At 54.9% G+C, this 19,671-nt stretch overlaps 1 protein-coding gene across 1 annotated transcript; it reads left to right on the plus strand.

Annotated features, from left to right (window-relative positions):
* The first annotated feature begins 2,054 nt into the window (after window positions 1-2,054).
* Ephb4 (EPH receptor B4) lies at window positions 2,055-19,229 on the plus strand. Its single transcript, XM_026413217.2, has 17 exons — window positions 2,055-2,518; window positions 5,166-5,236; window positions 5,460-5,747; window positions 6,242-6,638; window positions 8,269-8,424; window positions 8,596-8,928; window positions 9,198-9,322; window positions 9,681-9,846; window positions 11,175-11,277; window positions 11,470-11,534; window positions 11,656-11,769; window positions 11,873-12,120; window positions 15,625-15,840; window positions 16,134-16,283; window positions 16,692-16,885; window positions 16,972-17,127; window positions 18,251-19,229. The coding sequence occupies exons 1-17, from the start codon at window positions 2,467-2,469 to the stop codon at window positions 18,375-18,377; spliced, it is 2,961 nt and encodes a 986-aa protein (XP_026269002.1). The 5' UTR covers window positions 2,055-2,466; the 3' UTR covers window positions 18,378-19,229.
* Window positions 19,230-19,671: the final 442 nt, after the last annotated feature.

Below are 19,671 nucleotides of genomic sequence, written 5' to 3' on the forward strand. Positions count from 1 at the left end.
TGTTGTGTCCACCGAAAACTAAAAACTAAATATTAAAATTCTCTCTCTCTCTTTAAAAAAAAATTTAAAAAAAGATAAACACTAGATACTAGGAATTGGATTATAGGCTGGGGATGGGATTTGAAGACCTGATAAGGGATAGGTTGTGTTTTCTTTTCTTCTCTTTTCAGTACTGGAAATTGCTAGGCAGGAGCTCTACCACTGAGCTACACCACCAGCCCTGGTGTTTTCTAACTGAGGCTTTCCTTGTCTTCCCTCTAGATGAGGGGCACTGATCCTCAGGGGTGAAGTACACAGGGTCCTGGTCTGACTAAAGCTGTATTACCTCTTCATCCCTCAGAGTCACCAGGCCTCATTTCCCTGTGCAGGCCCCCCCCCCCCCCCCCTCAGGCTGACTCCTCTCTGCATAGTGAACTTTATCTCCCACTAAATGAGAAAAATTAAGCAATCCAAGACCTGGAGCAGGGGGTGCATGGAGGGCAGAGCCCACCCAGAGGTTGAAGACAAAAGTGAGAGGTACGAATCCTGGTGCAGAGGCAGTGTGGGTGTGGATAAACAGGAGGGAGGAGCTGGATACAAGCAGGGAAGACTGAGTCTGGATGGGGAGGGAGGAGGGAATTCCCAGCCCCAGCCGGTCTGCCTGGCTCCAGCCAAGCCGGCTGTTTCCTGCCCTCTGTGACCCCCCACCCCGAGCAGGACCTAGGCTGGGCAGCGAGGAAGGGCAGGGGTGTGTGGAGCACCACTTGTGTCAGGAAGATAAGTGCACAGGGACAAGAGGTCATCCAGGGCCGGCTGTAGTCTCTGGGGGCTTAGGGCTCTTGACAGCCCCCAGGTGTCCCGGATGCCTCCTTCCCTGTGACTTGGCTCCTCAGTGCCTCCAGATACTGTCCTCCTTGATCATCTTCAGTCTAAGCTCTTTCCTTCCAGCCCTTGGGGGCCGGACTCTGGCAGCAGCACCCTGGAACCTCCACTATAGACACCCGAAGTAGAAGTAGATTGGTGGGAGGAACATGGCTTTCCTGGACCCTCCCCTCTAACTGATGGATAGGGGGAGTTGGCAATGAGAGGAAGGGCCCCTCCCAGTCATCCTGAGGGCCCCCAGGAGACGGACAGGAAACAGCCTCAGGAAAGACAGCAGCAGCAGCCCCTCCAGCCCCAGTCCTCTGGGTCGTGGCTGCGGGCGGCAGGGACACCCCCCACACCCCCACTCCCGCCCCGCGCCCACACAAGAGTGAGAGTGAGAAGAGTGATTTGGAGCTATCCGGACCATCACCATCGGTCACGCCTACCTTTTATTTACCCTTGCTTCCTTGTTTTTTCTAGATTCCTCTTCATCTCAGCCTAGTTCCCCTGCCCTCTCTGCACATTTCAGCTCTGGGTTGCACGCACAGTAGGACCTCAATACTTAATGTGCATGAAGTTGAACGTCACAGAACGTCAGCTGCAATTATTGCCTGGGGACTTCTGGGAGGTCCTCCATTCTCAAAAGCCTCTACCCCTTTCTCCCTCCCCTTTCCCCCAAATGCAGTCTCCTGCACCAATTCGGGGATAGTGGGCACATCCAGGACTGGAATCTCAAGTGCACAGCAAGGTCAGAATGAGCTTCGTATGCACATTTACTCGCACCTCTGTGCGGCTCTTCGCGTTGTTGCGTGTTTCTCTGCTCTTTGGTGCCTGCTGGGTTCGAGCCTGTCCCGAGGGTCCCAAGACCCTGGCCCCAACACGCGCGGTCCCAAGCAGGGCGCACGGCCACAGCGCACGTCTGGGCGGTCCTCCGGCTGCCCGCCCGCCGCCCCTCCCCCTTCTCCAAACTTTCTCTCAACTTCCAGACCTGCTCCATTGGGCTCCCCGCTCCGCTTCCCTCATGAATTATTCAGCAGCTTGCGAGCCAATCAGCCCGCCTGACCCCCTCGTCGAGCCCGGGCTGGGGGGAGCTGCCCCCGCCCCCTGCACGCCCCTCCCTCCCGGGCAGGCGCCGCCCGGCCCAGTCCCAGCCCCGGCCCGGCCCGCCCGGCCCCGCGCCGTAGTCTCCCTCCCTCCCGCTCGGTCCCAGCTCGGGCTCCCACCCTCCCCGCCCGCGCGGAGCGCACTCGGCCCGGCGGCGCGAGCAGCGCCACTCCAGGGAGGGGGGGAGACCGCGAGCGGCCGGCCCACCTCCAGCCAGCCGGGGCGGGACCCCGAAGCCCCGAAGGGACCCCGACTCCAGCCACGTCTTGATCTGCGCCCGCCCAGCGCTCCCACTGCCAGGACGCCCCCAGGACGCCTCCTGCGCGCGCGGCAGGGACACGGGGCCACACCTGGGCGCTGTCGCCGGGTGCCCCGCGCGCCCGCATGGGCCAGCGCTGAGGGCCCCGATCGAGAGTCCCGCGCGGGGAGTTGGCGTCCACCCGCTCAGGGGAGGGTCAGACCTGGGGGGGCTAGGGCCCCCCAAACTCGGATCGGATCCAACCCGAGTGAGGCGGCGCCATGGAGCTCCGGGCGCTGCTCTGCTGGGTTTCGCTCACCGCCGCTTTAGAAGGTGAGTTTCCTTCGGGGCACCCCGCCATTTCTGGGGCCCCCAAAGTTGGGCCTCGGATTGGAGAGGCTGACCTCTCCCTGTACCTACCGGGGCACCCGGACCCCAAACGCTTCGGACCAATAGTGCTGGAGCGGGAGGGGGCGGGGAGGAGGCGGCCCGGCGGGGAGTGGAGTTTTCTTTTGTTTGGGAAAGAGATGGAGTCGAGAGCTCCGACCCGGACGTTCCCCTACCCCAGGCTCCCCAAACTCCTACCCCTAACGCCAGAGGCCCCTGGCAGCTTTGCCTTTCCTCCCCACCCCAGTCTTCAAAACTATCCCCAAAGTTTCTAACCCACTTCCCACCTCGGGCCAGACATGAAGGAGGGACGTTCCTGCAGGAACAACTGCAGACCAGCAGAACTATGTGCTAGGCCATAAAACGACCCCCACCGCCAATTCCTTAGCTTTCACACCTGGATCCTACAACTCCTCAACCCCGTCAGTATGGACACTCTCCAGAGTCACACTCCAGACCCCCAAATGGCTTGCCAGGCCACTGCCTTTACCCAGGGGGCCCCCTCCTGCATTTCTCCAGGCTGTACCCGCATCCGTTCAAATGCCATCTGGCCCCCTTCTCTGCTTGCTTGAGTTCTCGGCTTCCCTCCATCTCTGAGTGCCAGCAGAAGCTGCCCTAGATGGCCTTAAGTCATCCCCACTCAGCCCAGCTACCTAAGCCTCTAGACCACAGGTTTCTAATTTTTTGCTGTATTCCTGTCCAAATATTTCTTCAAAGTCCATGAGACTCTCTCCTCTCCTCCCCCTCCTCTGGAGGGGCAGCCAGGAGTCCTCTAAACCCTCTTCTTGCATCCCTAATCTCCTTTTGGTGAGGCCCCCTCCCTTTCACTGCTGAGAATCAAAGGGTCTCTGGGGAGTGGGCCATGGGGGGCTGCTGACGGGAGGAATCAAAGGCAGTTGGAAAACCCTTCTCCCCTGGCTGGGCAGTGTGCTGCTCTGGGCTGGGGATCAAAGGCTGAGTATGGGAGGGAATGAGCAGAGACACCAGAAGAGAAGAACTGTGGGCCATGGGAAGAGGCGGCCAAGGGGGCTGAGAAACCTTCAGGACAAAGCATGGTGGGGAGATGCAAAGAGGAAATGCCTAATCTCATGCTTGTTATCCTGGTGCTTTCCAAGCCCCATGACTATGAGGAGCGAATTTGCTTTACACACCTTATCTTTTATCTTCACTTTCCGCAACCCTGGGAGAGGGAGGTCCTATTGCCGCCATTGTACCGATGAGGAGACTGAGGCTTAGAAATGTTAAGTAATTTGCCCAGCACCGAGGTGTACCGTTAGGGGAGTTGTAAGGTGGGAGATAGCCGAGGAAGGAGAGAGTAACAGAGAAATGGAGGTGAGCAGAGAGTGGGGGAAAGAGAAGAGAGGCAAATGAACTAACTGATCAGAGTTGGAGGCGGCAGGTCTGAGACGGGAGAGAAAGTGAGCCAGATCTCCAAGCACCTAGGACAGCCCTGAAGCAGAGACAGTGTGTAAATTGGAGACAGGAAAACACTATCCACGCTGGAACAATGGAGGGTGGAGACGGCAGCCTCTATCCACCCGCTTCCCAGAACCGGGGCATCCTGTCCCCAACATGCTGGGCTGTCTCCTGCCACCCATGAGGACCTTGGGCCTCACCTTGAGCTGATCAGGTTCCTGCCTGCCCCCTGCCCACTGGACATCATCTGGTGGCTGCCCCACCCTTTCTCCCCTGCAATCCCTATGGGGGTGGGCGGTCCCTGTTCCAGGTGTGTTGCTGGCTCCCCTGGGAAGGCTCTGTCTGCTTCTCCCAGGTCCCCAGTCTCTTGCCCCCCACGTTGCCCTGGCCTCTGTGGGGATTCCCCCACCCTCCCTCCACCCTCTGCTGCCAGAGGCTGCAAGTTTCTCCTAATCCCCCTCCTTCCGCCAGTGCCCTGCCCCCTCCCCTCCTTGATGCCCGGCCCAACCAGGTGTGTTCACCCCTACCCCACACCCCTAAAATTTCCTCCCTTTTCCTTCCCGTAACCAAATCCAGATGTGAGAACTCTGGCAGGAGCCAGGGCGGGAACCCAAGCGTCCTGGCCTCCAGCACTTCCTCTTCTGATGGCAGTAAAGTGCAGGGGGGGGGGCAGCTGTGCTTCAGGGGTACAGCACCACCTTGAAGGAGGGAAGGGCTGGAGTGTTTGGTGTGAAAGGGGGGTGGGGACTTGGAAGAGGAGTGGAGTTGGGATGGCAGGGAGGCCAACTCTGGGACTTTGGCAAGGGGAAGTGGAGCTTGAGGCTATTCTATAGGGACCATGGTGGGCGCCAGCAGCCCCCCTGCCCACGTGGGGTCTGTGCCAGAGCAGAGTTCTCTTAACACTTTGTGAGCCATGGACCTTTTCCCCTTCAAGCATTAGAACCCTTCTTCCTCCAGTCCTGAGATCAGCATGGTTACTGCCAGCTGCCGCAGATGGAGTTGGCACTAAAACCAGAGGCATGATGTCAGAGGGGGAGCAAAGGGGATGGCTTGCCCCCTCCTCCTGTCCCCTGACTCCAGCTTGGAGCTACACAGAATCTCCTGCCTAAGAGATCTGGTCTTTGGGTCCCCCACCTCCACACTGCAAATGCTGACTTGGTCTCTCTGTCTCTCTTAGAGACTTTACTGAACACAAAATTGGAAACTGCCGATCTGAAGTGGGTGACATTCCCTCAGGTGGAGGGCCAGGTAAGAGCTGGAACTAGGAACTGGGGCCCAGGAGGGAAACTGAGGGAGGGGGGAGCGCCAAGCCACTTGCTTCCCATGCCACCCCCACCCCTAGCTGGAGGCAGGTTGAACTGGGGTTCCTCCAAGCTGCTTCTAGCTCCCTCAGCCCCTGCGACCATCTGTCCATCATCCCTCCTCACCCTGGGAGGGACACCCCTGAGCCCAGTTCTTGCTCTTCGCACAGTGGGAGGAGCTGAGCGGCCTGGACGAGGAGCAGCACAGTGTGCGCACGTATGAGGTGTGTGACCTGCAGCGAGCCCCAGGCCTGGCTCACTGGCTGCGGACGGGCTGGGTCCCTCGTCGTGGCGCTGTGCACGTGTATGCCACGCTGCGCTTCACCATGCTCGAGTGCCTGTCTCTGCCGCGGGCTGGCCGCTCCTGCAAGGAGACTTTCACCGTCTTCTACTATGAGAGCGATGCAGACACAGCCACAGCCCTCACGCCGGCCTGGATGGAGAACCCCTACATCAAGGTACCCGGGCCGGGCCGCAAGCGCCATGAATGAGCTTCCAAGGCCTTTGGCAGGGGCACTTGCTAGTTTCCGGAAGCAACTTGTCTTTTTAAGTTCCAGCACTCAGGTCCCACTCATCCTACTGGGACCGACTGATTCTTCCTGCCCTGGGTCCTATATCAGTCTGTGCACGTGCCTGTCACTACTGTGGTTCATTCATTTCTGTCTCCTTAGCTGGGGTCAGGCCCTGGCATGGCCTGTGTGTCCATAAATGTTTGTAGAACATGTGAATGACTGGAAAGGGGGTTTTGCGGGGTTGGACACATCATAGGAACTGAGCAAGGATGAATGGACAGCTTTGGGACCTGCAGGAATGTTCATATTGGGGAAGGCAGAGGGAATGTTCCAGAATAGGAACCAAGGAGGTCAAGGAACGCGGAGCTGGGATGAAGTCAGTCTACCAGAAAATCGGAGGAGCTGGGGACAACGGCAGTAAGTCTCCCTCCACCCTGCAGGTGGACACAGTGGCTGCGGAGCATCTCACAAGGAAGCGCCCCGGGGCTGAGGCGACTGGGAAGGTGAACGTCAAGACACTGCGTCTGGGCCCGCTCAGCAAGGCCGGCTTCTACCTGGCCTTCCAGGACCAGGGCGCCTGCATGGCTCTGCTGTCACTGCACCTCTTTTACAAGAAGTGCCCCCCACTGACGGTGAACCTGACCCACTTCCCAGAGACTGTGCCTCGGGAGCTTGTGGTGCCTGTGGCTGGGAGCTGTGTAGCAGACGCTGTCCCTGCCCCTGGCCCCAGCCCCAGCCTCTATTGTCGAGAGGATGGCCAGTGGGCCGAGCAGCCGGTCATCGGCTGCAACTGTAACCCAGGGTTCGAGGCCACCGAGGGCAACACAAAGTGCCGAGGTGAGGACTAGAAGCTTGCTTGTGCCTTTCGAGGGTCCTGCACCCCAATCTTAAACTTTTCCACATTCTTTACTCTCTGACCACTTAGTTTTCAAAGCCTCCAGCTAAGTTTTGAGCTCTTCTTGATTCCAAGTCTTCTCCCTTACTCTGTCCAACTCATCTTCTTTTGGTTGCTTTCTGGAAGCTGGCCTGAAGGACTGTTCTTGAGTTAGGGGGACACCTTGTTGGGCTCAGGACAGGACATATAGTTTCCATTCTGGTTCCTTGTGGGTTTTCTTGGACTCAATAAGTTCTCACTTGTCCTTTCTTTCGAGCAGAGCTTCTCTGTTTGCTTTTCTGAGATGGGGATCTCACTCTTTTCCCCAGGCTGGCCCCGAGCTCCTGAGCTCAGGAGATCCTCCTGCCTCAGCCTCCTGAGTTGGCTACTGTGTCTGGCTAGGGCAGGTCTTCCTAACCTGGGCTTTGTAGGTAGAATGGAGGGCACCTGTGAACTGTGGTGGAGGGGGAAAAAGACTTTATTTTCACGGCTTTTACCTAAAATTAGCCACTCATGCCCTACGGGATGTGAGCTGCAGTATTTGAAGTAGGATTTGAGGCTGATGCATTATCTACTTCATAGGTTTTACAGTCCATTCCAGGTGCCACAGGATCTCAGAATATTGTCATTGCTCATCATGACCTCAGTGTCACGAGGTTGAGACCTGCCCTGTATTTTTTTTTTTTTTTTTTTTTAGTACCAAGGATCGAACTCAAGGGCAGTTGACCACTGAGCCACTTCCCCAGCCCTATTTTGTATTTTATTTAGAGACAGGGTCTCACTGAGTTGCTTAGCACCTCTCTTTTGCTGAGGCTGGCTTTGAACTCATGATCCTCCTGCCTCAGCCTCCCAAGCTGCTGGGATTATAGGCGTGTGCCACCGCGCCCAGCCTGCCCCTGTTTCTTGCTAACCAAGAAATACATTGGTTGCTACATCACAAATTTGTTTCCTTTAATCCTTTGATCATTGTGTTGTAGCTTACTTGGTTTCCTTGGTAATCCTGTGTGTTTCGTGTTGTGTATTTCACATCGTTATTTCGAGCAGGGGTCTGAGGGCTGTACTAGACTGCTGCCAAGGTCGGGGTTAGAAAAGGTTACAACCCCTTCTCCAAAAGGAGGTTTCGGTTTCTCTGGCAGAGGAGAGGTTTCTCATGTCTGCCATTCCACCTTAGCATTACATGCAACCTTAGAGGTAGCTGGACTTTTTTTTTTTTTTTTTTTTTTGGTACTGGGGATTGAACTCAGGGGCACTCAACCACTGAGCCACACCCCAACCCTATTTTGTATTTTATTTAGAGACAGGGTCTTACTGAGTTGCAAGTGCCTTGCTGAGTTGCTGAGGCTGGCTTTGAACTTGCACTCCTCCTGCCTCAGCCTCCTGACCCTCTAGGATTACAGGCATATGCTACAGCACCTGGCCCCAGTCTTTTTTTTATTTCCTATTTTGAGACAGGGTCTCCCTAAGTTCCTGAAGTTGCCTTTGAACTTTTGATCCTCCTGTCTTGCCCTCCTGGATTGCTGGGATCACAGGTGTGCACCACAGTGCCTGCGTCCGTCATGTTTTTGATAACCCACTCTCTCCTCTTCTTCTTAGCCTGTGGCCAGGGCACCTTCAAGCCCGAGTCAGGAGAGGGGTCCTGCCAGCCATGTCCGGCCAACAGTCATTCTAACACCATCGGGTCCTCTGTCTGCCAGTGCCGCATTGGGTACTACCGGGCCCGTGCGGACCCCCAAGGCGCACCCTGCACCAGTAAGTGACCATCAGCCCGGTACCATTTATCAGGGAGGGAGTATGGACTTCTGGGGTGGACCCCATCACAGCCCTCATCCTTCCCAGCTTCCCCATGCCCCTTGCCCTCTCCATGTCTGCATGTTCCCTGGCTGCCCTCCCCTCTCTGTCTGACCCCCTGATTTCCTACAGCCCCTCCTTCTGCTCCAAGAAGTGTGGTTCCCCATCTGAATGGCTCCTCCCTGCACCTGGAATGGAGTGCGCCCCTCGAGTCTGGCGGCCGGGACGATCTCACCTACGCACTTCGCTGCCGAGAGTGTCGTCCAGGGGGGTCCTGCCTGCCCTGTGGGGGAGACCTGACCTTTGACCCCGGCCCCCGGGACCTGGTGGAGCCCTGGGTGGCTATTCGAGGGCTGCGTCCTGACTTCACCTATACTTTTGAGGTCACTGCCTTGAATGGTGTGTCCTCTTTAGCCACAGGGCCTGTCCCATTTGAGCCTGTCAACGTCACCACCGACCGGGAGGGTGAGATTTGGTGGGGGTAGGAGGCGGGAGTGGGAGTGGGAGTGGGATCCCTGGGAGGTACGGAGGGCCAAGGCTTGTGGGACCAGAAATGGAGGAGAAGGGAGGCTGGAGAGTTAAGGACAGGTCGGGCTCCGGAGAAGGCTAGGGGCAGAGGAGGTCCAAAGACATTCTTGAAACAGCCTGAGGACTGAATCAGGTGTAGCCTGCAGAGCAGTATAAGGGCTAGATCTGCCTCGCAGCTGGGGCCCATGGCTGCCTGTCTCTCACAGTGCCCCCTGCAGTGTCTGACATCCGTGTGACACGGTCATCACCCAGCAGTTTGAGCTTGGCATGGGCTGTGCCGCGAGCGCCCAATGGGGCTGTTCTGGACTACGAGGTCAAGTACCATGAGAAGGTAAGACCAGGCTCTGGCCCTGGTGGTGGTGGTGATTTGTGGATCTGGCATTCATGGCGGTGCCACCTGAATTGCAAGGCATCGGGTGGGCATTTGCTGTGTGACCCTAGGCCAGCCCTTTGGCCTCTCTGAGCCTCAGTTTTCTCATCTGTGAACTACTGACAACAGTATCAGCATCACAGAATTGCTGCAAGGGTTAGGTTGACATAATGAGTGCAAAACACGCAGCACAGAGGTTGGGTGAGCTCTTAAGTGGGTGGTCCTGCCACTCACAGGGCCAATGGGCACAGGGGTGGGGGTGGGGCAGGAAGAATGGTGGCAGCTGGAGATTGTCTTACAGCCTCTTCCTCCTGAGCAGGGTGCAGAGGGCCCAAGCAGTGTACGGTTTTTAAAGACCTCAGAAAACCGAGCTGAGCTTCGGGGGCTGAAGCGGGGAGCCAGCTACCTTGTCCAGGTGCGGGCACGCTCTGAGGCTGGCTACGGGCCCTTTGGCCAGGAACATCACAGTCAGACCCAGCTGGATGGTGAGCCTGGGGAGCTGGACCAGGGTTGGGGTGCTGCCCCTGCCACAGGGGGAGGCCGTGCCTCTGTCCCATGATGCTCTTGGGTCACAGCCTCATTTTCCTCTTTCAACCCATGAGGCACAGCCAAGTGCAGAGGGAGCATCTAGGGCGTAACCAGCTACACCAACATCTGGGTGTGAGGTTGGCTTGGTGGCTTACCAGCCGTGTGACCTTTAACAGCCCTTCACTCATGATTCCCCATCCAGTAAATGGGAAAATCATGAAGCCTTTATTACATGGGGCTTTGAGGATCAAATGAGGTAACGTGTTGGTTTTATTTCTTTATATATTTTGTGGTAATGGGGGTTGAATCCAGAGCCGCTCTACCTCTGAGCCTCATCCCCAGCCCCGTTTTCTTTCTTTTACTTTAAGACAAAGTCTCACTAAGTTTTGAAGCTGGCCTTGAACTTTCAATCCTCCTGCCTCAGCCTTTTGAATCACTGGGATTACAGTCGCATACCTAGGGGACCAGCCTCTTTGCAGCTGAATTTTAATCCTAGTAATCCATTGTATGAGCTGGGCGAGGTGGTGAGGGAAGCCTGAGGCAGGAGGATTGCAAGTTGAAGGCCAGTCTGTACAAATTAGTGAGACCCTGTCTCAAAATATAAAATAAAAAGGGCTGTGGGCCGGGCGCAGTGGCGCATGCCTGTAATCCCAGAGGCTTGTGAGGCTTAGACAGGAGAAATGCAAGTTCAAAGCTAGCCTCAGTAACTTTGAGGCGCTAAGCAACTCAGTGAGACCCTGTCTCTAAATAAAATTACAAAATAGGGCTGGGGATGGGGCTCAGTGGTTGAGTGCCCCTGAGTTCCATCCCCCGTGTACCCCCCAAAAAAGGGGGCACTGTGGATGTAGCTCAGTGGTAAAGCACCCCTGGATTCAATTCCCAGTACCACCGAAACAAAAGCATTGTATGAAATTTGTGAGTATAGCACATTTTCTTTATTTGTTCATTGATTGGTGGACATTTGGGTCTCCATTTTTTGGTTAGAAATCTTAATTTTCATCTTCGATCTTTCACTCAAATGAGACTCTTTATGGATCCCAATCTGATCAAAACCAAATTAAAACCACTCTGGCAGTTAGAAAGTTGAAAAATGTCCCGCCTTGTCCTGGGGGACTTCCGAGGAGCCCATGGGATATGGAAAGCAGTTTGAAGGCCATTGTTCTCTCCCCAACCTGTGCTGCTGGGCTGGAGCCTGTCCTCAGGAGACCTCAGCTCATTGCTTGAGGCTGGGACTTGGGGCTACAGGGCTCTTGGGGTCCACTGACTGAGGCCTCTCCTCCCTTAGAGAGTGAGAGCTGGCGGGAGCAGCTGGCCCTGATAGCAGGCACAGCGGTCGTTGGTGTGGTCCTGGTCCTGGTGGTCATTGTCATTGCTGTCCTCTGCCTCAGGTAAGGGTTTTGGGTATCTGGAGGGTCCTGGAGGTCCCTGGAAGCCCTGGGTGAATGGCCACCTGTCCTTGGGCTCCAGGGCCAGCCTTTCTGTCTGCCCCACTGGGCTGTTTTCCTTTGAAGTCTTCTCTGACCCCTGCTCCTTCTGCAGAGATATGACTCGGTTTACCTTTTCTTCCCCATTGGCTACAGGAAGCAGAGCAACGGGAGGGAGGCCGAATACTCGGACAAACACGGGCAGTATCTCATCGGGCATGGTAGGTGGGCCTCTGCTAAGAGAGGTCGGGGCTGGGGACCTGAGCAGTGAGCACGAGTCAGGGTGTCCGAGTCCCATGGCAGTCACTCTTGGCTAACGGGGTCCCCTGTGTGACCCCTCAGGTACGAAGGTCTACATTGACCCCTTCACATATGAAGACCCCAATGAGGCTGTGAGGGAGTTCGCCAAAGAGATCGACGTCTCCTATGTGAAGATTGAGGAGGTGATAGGTGCAGGTGAGAGGAGGGCGCACCTGGGAGTGGGCGGGGGGCGGGCAGGAGGGATGGCAGGGCTGCACCCAGGCAGGAGGGGAGTCAATTCTTGGTGTCCCCCTTGAAGGCGAGTTTGGTGAGGTGTGCCGGGGGCGACTGAAGGCCCCTGGGAAGAAGGAGAGCTGTGTGGCCATCAAGACCCTAAAGGGGGGCTACACCGAACGGCAGCGGCGCGAGTTCCTGAGCGAGGCCTCCATCATGGGCCAGTTTGAGCACCCCAACATCATCCGCCTGGAGGGCGTGGTCACCAACAGCGTGCCCGTCATGATCCTCACTGAGTTCATGGAGAACGGAGCCCTGGACTCTTTCCTGCGGGTAAGACACCCCACTCGCTACCCACACCCACCCTGTACCCCCCCAGGGCAGCCAAACAGCAGGGGTCAGTGGGGATCAGAGCCCAGCACAGCAGAGCCCAGATCAGCCGCCAGCCCTCTCCTCGGGCCAAGCTCTGGCTTGGTTGTTCCTTCAGGAAAGTTCAAGTTCCTGAGATAGTCTTTCCTTGGACCTGTGTGGGGCCAGCTGACCCCACACAGGTAGGGGCTGGGGACAAGAGCAGTGAGCAAGACCAGCTGAGAAGCGGTCATTCTTTTGACAAACATTTTTTGGTACTGGGGATTGAACTTGAGCATTTAACCAGTGAGCCATATTTCTAGCCCCTTTTTGTATTTTATTTAGAGACACCGTCTCGCTTAGTGCCTCACTAAGTTGCTGAGGCTGCTTTGAACTCGCGACCCTCCTGCCTCAGCGTGCGCCACCGAGCCTGGCTCTTTTGACAAATATTTACTGAGCACCTGCTATGCACCGGCCCCTATCCCAGGCCCCGGGAACAATGCCATGAGTACAGCAGCTGGGTTTTCTGCTCTTGGAGAGCAGACAGTCTCATGGCAGTTAACAAGTAAACAAACGAGCTTTTCAAATAAGTAAACACACCATTGCAGTGTAAAAAGAAAGAAAATCAGAGGGATCTTGGAACGATGGCGGGGGATGAGGCGGGAAGCACTTATTTTATTTTTGTCACTTCTGCTGAATTTTAAGCTTTACTGGGTGTCTTTTAAAAATAAATCAGGGCTAGGGTTATGGCTCAGAGGTAAAGTGCTCTCCTAGCATGTGTGAGGCACTGGGTTTGATCCTCAGCACCACATAAAGTAAAATAAAGACATTGTGTCCACCTGTAACTGAAAAATAAATATTTAAAAATAGATAAAAATAAATAAAAATCAAAATGTTTTTCTGCATAGTAAAATGACAGTGCATTTCACAGAATTACAATGATTCTTTAGTACCATCTAATGAACATCCAGTTGATATTCACATTTTCCCACTTGTTCCCAAAATGTCCTTTATTGTTGGTTATTTCAAACCCAGGATCCAATTCAGGACCAGACATTGCACCTGAGCTTGTCATGACACTGACATGCTGAGGACCTGGGCTTCTTGTCCCCATGAATGTCCCACCTTCTGAATGTATGGCTTCATCTTTGTGGGGCTATTTATTTATTTGGTTTTACTTTCCTGGGGATTGAACTCAGGGGTGCTCTACCACTGAGCTTTTTTTTTTTTTTTTCCCCCAGCCATTTTTATTTTTTACTTTGAGATAGGATCCTGTTAAGTTGCCCAGGCTGACCTTGAACTTGTGATCTCCTGCCTCAGCCTCCAGGGTCACTGGGATCATAGATGTGTGTCACTGCACCCAGCTCCTACTGGGGTCATTTAGCTCGTTTCTCTTATATTTCCTGTAAGCGAAGCTCTTTCTGATGTTTTGATAAGTTGGAAATAAAACATTTATGGCTGCCCTGTATTTCACATGGGTCCCATGGGTGGACAGTCACTTTGGCCCCCTCTATATAAGTGTTGCTGGGACAGATCCTGGAGTGTCGAGAGGACAGCCTTACTCCTCCCTGTGGTCATAAGGAGTCTGTGATGTGATGTTGGGACTCTACAGAGGTCGTGTTGCAGAGAGGTGAGGAGGTAGAAGGGACAGGAGATGACATTTGGGTAGATGAGAAAGAGCCAGTCATGAGAAGACGGGGACGAGGTGCGGGATGAGAGTGGACACCCACAATGGGCCGGAAGGAACTCTGCATGTTTAACAAACAGGCTAGTAGCAGGGTGTGGTGGTACACGCCTGTCATCCCAACGGCTGGGGAGGCTGAGGCAGGAGGATCACGAGTTCAAAGCCAGCCTCAGCAATTCAGCAAGACCCTGTCTCTAAATAAAATATAAAAAGGGGTGGGGTTGTGGCTCAGTGGTTGAGCACCCCTGGGTTCAATCCCTGATACAAAAAGAAAAAAGAAAAAGGCTAGTGAGGTTGAGCAGAGGAGCAGTAGTAGGTCTTGCAATGGGGGTGGGAGGAGACGCCTTTGGAGGAATTTAGGCTGGACAGTGAGATGATTGAAGGAGGTCCCTTTAGGGTGCTGGGGAGCCAGTGCCACCACAAGCAGCCAGTGAATAGACTGCTGCAGCCCTTTAGGGGTGGAGCAAAGTGGTTGGACTGGGGACACATTTAGGAATCATCAGGGCCAGCAGATTCCTGTGGATTGCAAGTGGCAGGTGAGCATGGAGGAATCCCAGGAAACTCTGAGATCTCCTGCCTGACCACTGCCAAGTGGCGTTTTCATAAACTGAGATGGGGAACATAGGGCAGGTGGGTGCAGGACTGGAGGATGAATTCAGAATTTGATTCTTGGCTTCTGGGTCCCTGAACCTGCAGGGCTACAGAGGGTCCCTTGTAACCCAGCAGAACCAGAAGGCAGGATCAGTTAATTCCGTCTGCCTGGTCAGTTTACCTGATGGACACTCTGGAAGAGTTTTGATTCTGGTTTTTGCAGGGCAGGCTCTGAACCCAGGGCCTGTGCATACCAGGCAAGCGCTCATTCTACCATATCCCCAGCCAGAGAGTAGACTCTGAAAAAGTCAAGGTTGGGCTTTAGACCTCAGCTTTGGTGCTGTGTGCCCCAGTTTCTCACTGTTCTCTTGCATAGTCATACAGTGTGCTGAAGTTTGAGGCTGGATCAGGATGAAGACATTTCTACCGGTAGACACGCAGCCCAGAGCACACTTCTAACTATCCGGACTCTGGCTGTCACCTAAGGAGCATGTTAGATTAAAAGCACTGGTTATTTTCTGAGTGTAAAGCACTGTACTAAGTTAAATGGAAGAAAAAAAATTTAAATCATCTCCTTGTCTTTTTTTTTCTTTTTGGTGTCAGGGATTAAACCCAGGGGCACTAAACCACTGAGCCACATCCCCAATCCTTTTTTTAAAAAAAATCCTTTTTTTGTATATGGACATGATTATTTATTTTTATGTGGTGCTGAGGATCGAACCCAGGGCCTCACACATACGAGGCGAGTCCTCCACCACTGAGCCACAACCCCAGCCCCCCCAATCCTTTTTTATATTTTATTTAGAGACAGTCTCACTGAGTTGCTTAGGTCCTTGCTAAATTGCTGAGGCTGGCTTTGAACTCATGATCCTCCTGCCTCGGCTTCTCGAGCCACTGGCATTATAGGTATGCACCTCTGTGCCTGGCTTATCTCCTTAATAGTCTTATCAAGAAAGACCCGAATGCAGATCTTTGAAACAGGAAGGAGGATAGGCATTGTATGATGATGTCATAGTAAGAGCTAATCAAAGGCAAGGTGAGAGAGAAGGAGGGCTCAACTGGGGAAGTTAGTAGGCTTCCCTACAGGTGAGTTGAGAGACCGATGCCCTTTGGCATCTCCCTTCTCCAGGGAGATAGGGTTTAGGAAACACAGGGAGGGAGAAGAGTGGGCAGAGCGGTCCTAACCAAGCTCCTCTTTCCTTTTGGTTGTTCAGCTGAATGATGGGCAGTTTACGGTCATCCAGCTGGTGGGCATGTTGCGGGGCATTGCCTCTGGCATGCGGTACCTTGCTGAGATGAGCTATGTCCACCGAGATCTGGCTGCCCGCAACATCCTGGTCAACAGCAACCTAGTCTGCAAGGTCTCTGACTTTGGCCTTTCCCGATTCCTGGAGGAGAACTCTTCTGATCCCACCTATACGAGCTCTCTGGTGAGTCTGGGGACCAGGGGATGAACCAGATTCCCAGGGCTACATGGGGAGGGCAGGTTGGAAAGGTAGGAGGCTGAGGAATTGCAGCTCTGGACCAGGACAGGATACGTGTTCAGACTGAAGGAGAATCAATTTCTGGATATTTAAGGAAAGAACAGAGTTGGGGAGGGGAGGACTTAGGTCCCAGAAACAAAGAAGGCCTGAGCTAGGGGGAAAAGAGCAAAATCAGGGGGCCGGGTGCTGTGTGCCTGGGTCCTGGGTGTCCCTGAGTCCATCTTTTCCTCGTCCTGCAGGGAGGAAAGATTCCCATCCGATGGACGGCCCCTGAGGCCATTGCCTTCCGAAAGTTCACATCTGCCAGCGACGCCTGGAGCTATGGGATTGTGATGTGGGAGGTGATGTCTTTTGGGGAACGGCCCTACTGGGACATGAGCAATCAGGACGTAAGTGTCCCTGGGTCCTACCAAGCATTCTGGGGTGTTCTCTCACCTGGAATATGGGGTGGGGGTGGAAGCTTCCAGACTCATTACAGGCAGTTTGGCGGGGCATGGCATAAAGAAGAGGTGATCTGCTCAGAAGAGTCTGATCTAGCATATTTGGGTCACAGAGGGATACAGGTGTGGAGGGCAGGATTTGGAGGTTACACATCCAGATCAAAGTCCAAGAACTTCTGGGGTGTCCAGCTACAGCCAGCCTCAAGAACAGCCAGAAAGACTCCCAGATGTGTGATTCTGGGGGCTGTAGCTCCCATCCTGGCATGGGCTATGTTGCCATTCCTGGATGCCCTTTGGCATCTCCCTTCTCCAGGGACAGCGAGACAGCCTCACTCTGCGTTTCTTCCCATCACCCAGGTGATCAATGCCATTGAGCAGGACTATCGGCTGCCCCCGCCCCCAGACTGCCCCACCTCCCTCCACCAGCTCATGCTGGACTGTTGGCAGAAGGATCGGAATGCGCGGCCCCGCTTCCCCCAGGTGGTCAGCGCCCTCGACAAGATGATCCGGAACCCTGCCAGCCTCAAAATCGTGGCCAGGGAGAATGGCGGGTGAGGACCCCAAAGAAGAGCCCTCCTCCTTCCCCCATTCCCCCCACCCCAGAGCAGAGGTCAGCATTCCCCCCTCCCCCCTGCAGTGCCTCGCACCCTCTCCTGGATCAGCGGCAGCCTCACTACTCAGCTTTTGGCTCTGTGGGCGAATGGCTTCGAGCCATCAAGATGGGGAGATACGAAGAAAGTTTTGCAGCAGCTGGGTTTGGCTCTTTTGAGCTGGTCAGCCAGATCTCCGCCGAGTAAGTGGAAGGGATCAAAAGTAGAGGGCACCTGGGGGCAGCGAGCAAGGGGGCCAGAGCCAGGCCCTTAGGTTCAGCAGGGGTCTTTGGGGTCAACCTCCAGGGCCAGTATCCCCTCCGTGGAGCAGAGCTAAGGACTCCAGAGCGTCCCTAGAGCAACCCCCCAAGTAGTAACAGCTACGTCCCTAGAGTAACCCCCCAAGTAGTAACAGCTACCGGGGCTGCCCGCAGGGGCCTCGGGGATCAGCACACCCCACTCATCTCCCGGAGCCGCCTCAGCCCGGGTCAGCCCTTCCGCTCCCAGTTTGTATCTATCTTTGTGCTTCTATCTACATTCCAGACCCAACTCTCACCCTAACGTGTCAACTCCGCTTCTCTTTTCCCACCCATAAAAGGAGAAGGTTTTGGAGATCCTTCCCGGCTTTAATGTTAAATGGTTTTATGATTCCACGGCCTCCCAAACAACTCTTCTCCCCGGGTTGGCCCCTGGGACTCCTCCTTTCTGCCTTCCCATTTCTCTCCCAAGGCCTCTACTTACCCAGGTTTGAGTAATAGCAATAGAAGTCTGGAGTCTGAGGAACCCTGGCAAGGCCAGTCCCTTGCCCACCTGCCCTGCTGGGCCAGGGTCTCACCTCCCTAACCTGCTACAGCTTCTCCTGTCTCGGGGTCCTATCCAGTCTCACCCTCCTTTGTCCCTTATCTCAGACTCTGGGAACCAGGAGCTTCCCCTTCCCCTCCACCCAGTTCTTCCTTTCTCTCTTCCTGGCCTATTTATTCTCACTTCTCCTTTCCCCTCTAAAGCAGTTTGTGCGGCCTTTTCTCCCCCTGCCACTTTGTGCTTCTGCAATTCCGCCCTGATGCCCCACCCTTTGGAGAGACCGAGCTGAGACCCAGCCCCACCACCTACTGCAGCTGCACACAAGGCCATCCTCCCACACCCCTGACCCGCACCTACATAGAAACTGCCCTATAACTAATGACCTATTACCCGTCTGCCCCACTGGCCTTCCTGATTGGCTGACAATTCCAAAGCCGAGAAAGGGTGGGGTGGGGGGGGCCTGGAACTAAGCAAGAAGGGTGACCCCCCCAGCCCTATGGCTCACTTAGACCTATTATTCCACAGGGATCTGCTCCGAATTGGAGTCACTCTGGCTGGACACCAGAAGAAAATCTTGGCCAGTGTCCAGCATATGAAGTCCCAAGCCAAGCCTGGAGCTCCGGGTGGGACAGGACAAGCCCCTCAGTACTGACCTCCAGGAATTCCTCACCCCAGGGGCATGGCCTCCCCTTTTTCCTGGGGTAAAGTCGGGTGGGGTCTCACAGAGGCCCCCATCCCTGGCCCCACTGGATTGCACTTTGAACCCATAGGTGTGGAGAGTTGGCAATTTGGAGAGACAGGACTTGGGGTTTGTGCTATATCATATCCCGTCCCCTCCGGGCGGGAAACCCCAAACCCCAGGGTGAGGGCACCTTTCCCTCAGAACTGGGTGTGACCAGAGGGAAAGGAAGCACCCATAATCTCCCAGCTTCCCCAGGTGCTCCCTCACCTCCATGGGCATGTTCTTGCAGACCAAAGAGAGGGTGACCAGCCTGCCAGCTGGGAGTGGAGCGCTGTCCCAGGAGGCAGGAAGGGGTGTCATGCAATGACACAGTCATTGATCTTTGATGCCCCGACTTGCTGCTGTTGCCACCGAACTCAATCATTCTTCCTTGTAAATGCCCCTCCCCCATCTGCTGCCTTCATATTGAAGGTTCTTGAGTTTTATTTTTTTTTGTTCTTGATCTTCATTTCCTCCCTCCCCTCTTTCTGTTTTGTTTTTCTGCCATCCCAGTCCTTATTTTTTGTTTTGGAGGGCACCTGTTTCTCCTCTCCTCCTTTGCCCAAGGTTGAAACAGGGACCCTTCGAAGTGTCTTGTTTCCAGAGCAGTGCCTTGGTCACACCACAGTCCCAGATGGTTCCCTGCCCCCCAAATCCCCCCAAGCTGTGTCAGTGAGGGAAGTGTGGGGAAGGGGGGCTGTGGTGGAAACCAGAGACAGACGCTGGTGCTTGGAGGGGTCCTTAAATTATATTTAAAAAGAAACTTTTTTTGTATAAATAAAAGAAAATGGGACATGTCCCAGTTCTGGGGGTGATTGCGAGCCAGGATGGACTAGATTTCCAAGGACAGTGGGGTCTGGGTCAGGGCAGAGCTGTGGGGGCCTGAGTACTCAGTTCCCAGCTTGGGGCGTGTTTGAGATGGTGGGGTGGGGGCCTTGGGAGATGAGTCACCGGCAGCTGCTTCTAACTGCTCCAGCTAGCTGTGCCAAGAGCCTGGGGCATCTCCGGGGTGGGGCTGCCCCCTCCCACCCCTGCCTGGTTCCTCTTAGCCCTGGCTGGGGGCTGTGAGGGAGGGAGGCCTTGAGCCCATAGCCCTGCCCTGCAGCCCTCTGAAAGGGAGGGGGCACGGCTGGAGGGGGAGACAGATGTGGGCCAGATGTTGACAGCTGGGGTTGGCTGAGAGGCCACTGGGGAGAGAAGGTACTGGCTGTGGGGGAAGGGAAGA

Source organism: Urocitellus parryii, chromosome 9 (genome assembly GCF_045843805.1).
Source record: "Urocitellus parryii isolate mUroPar1 chromosome 9, mUroPar1.hap1, whole genome shotgun sequence".
NCBI lineage: Eukaryota > Metazoa > Chordata > Mammalia > Rodentia > Sciuridae > Urocitellus > Urocitellus parryii.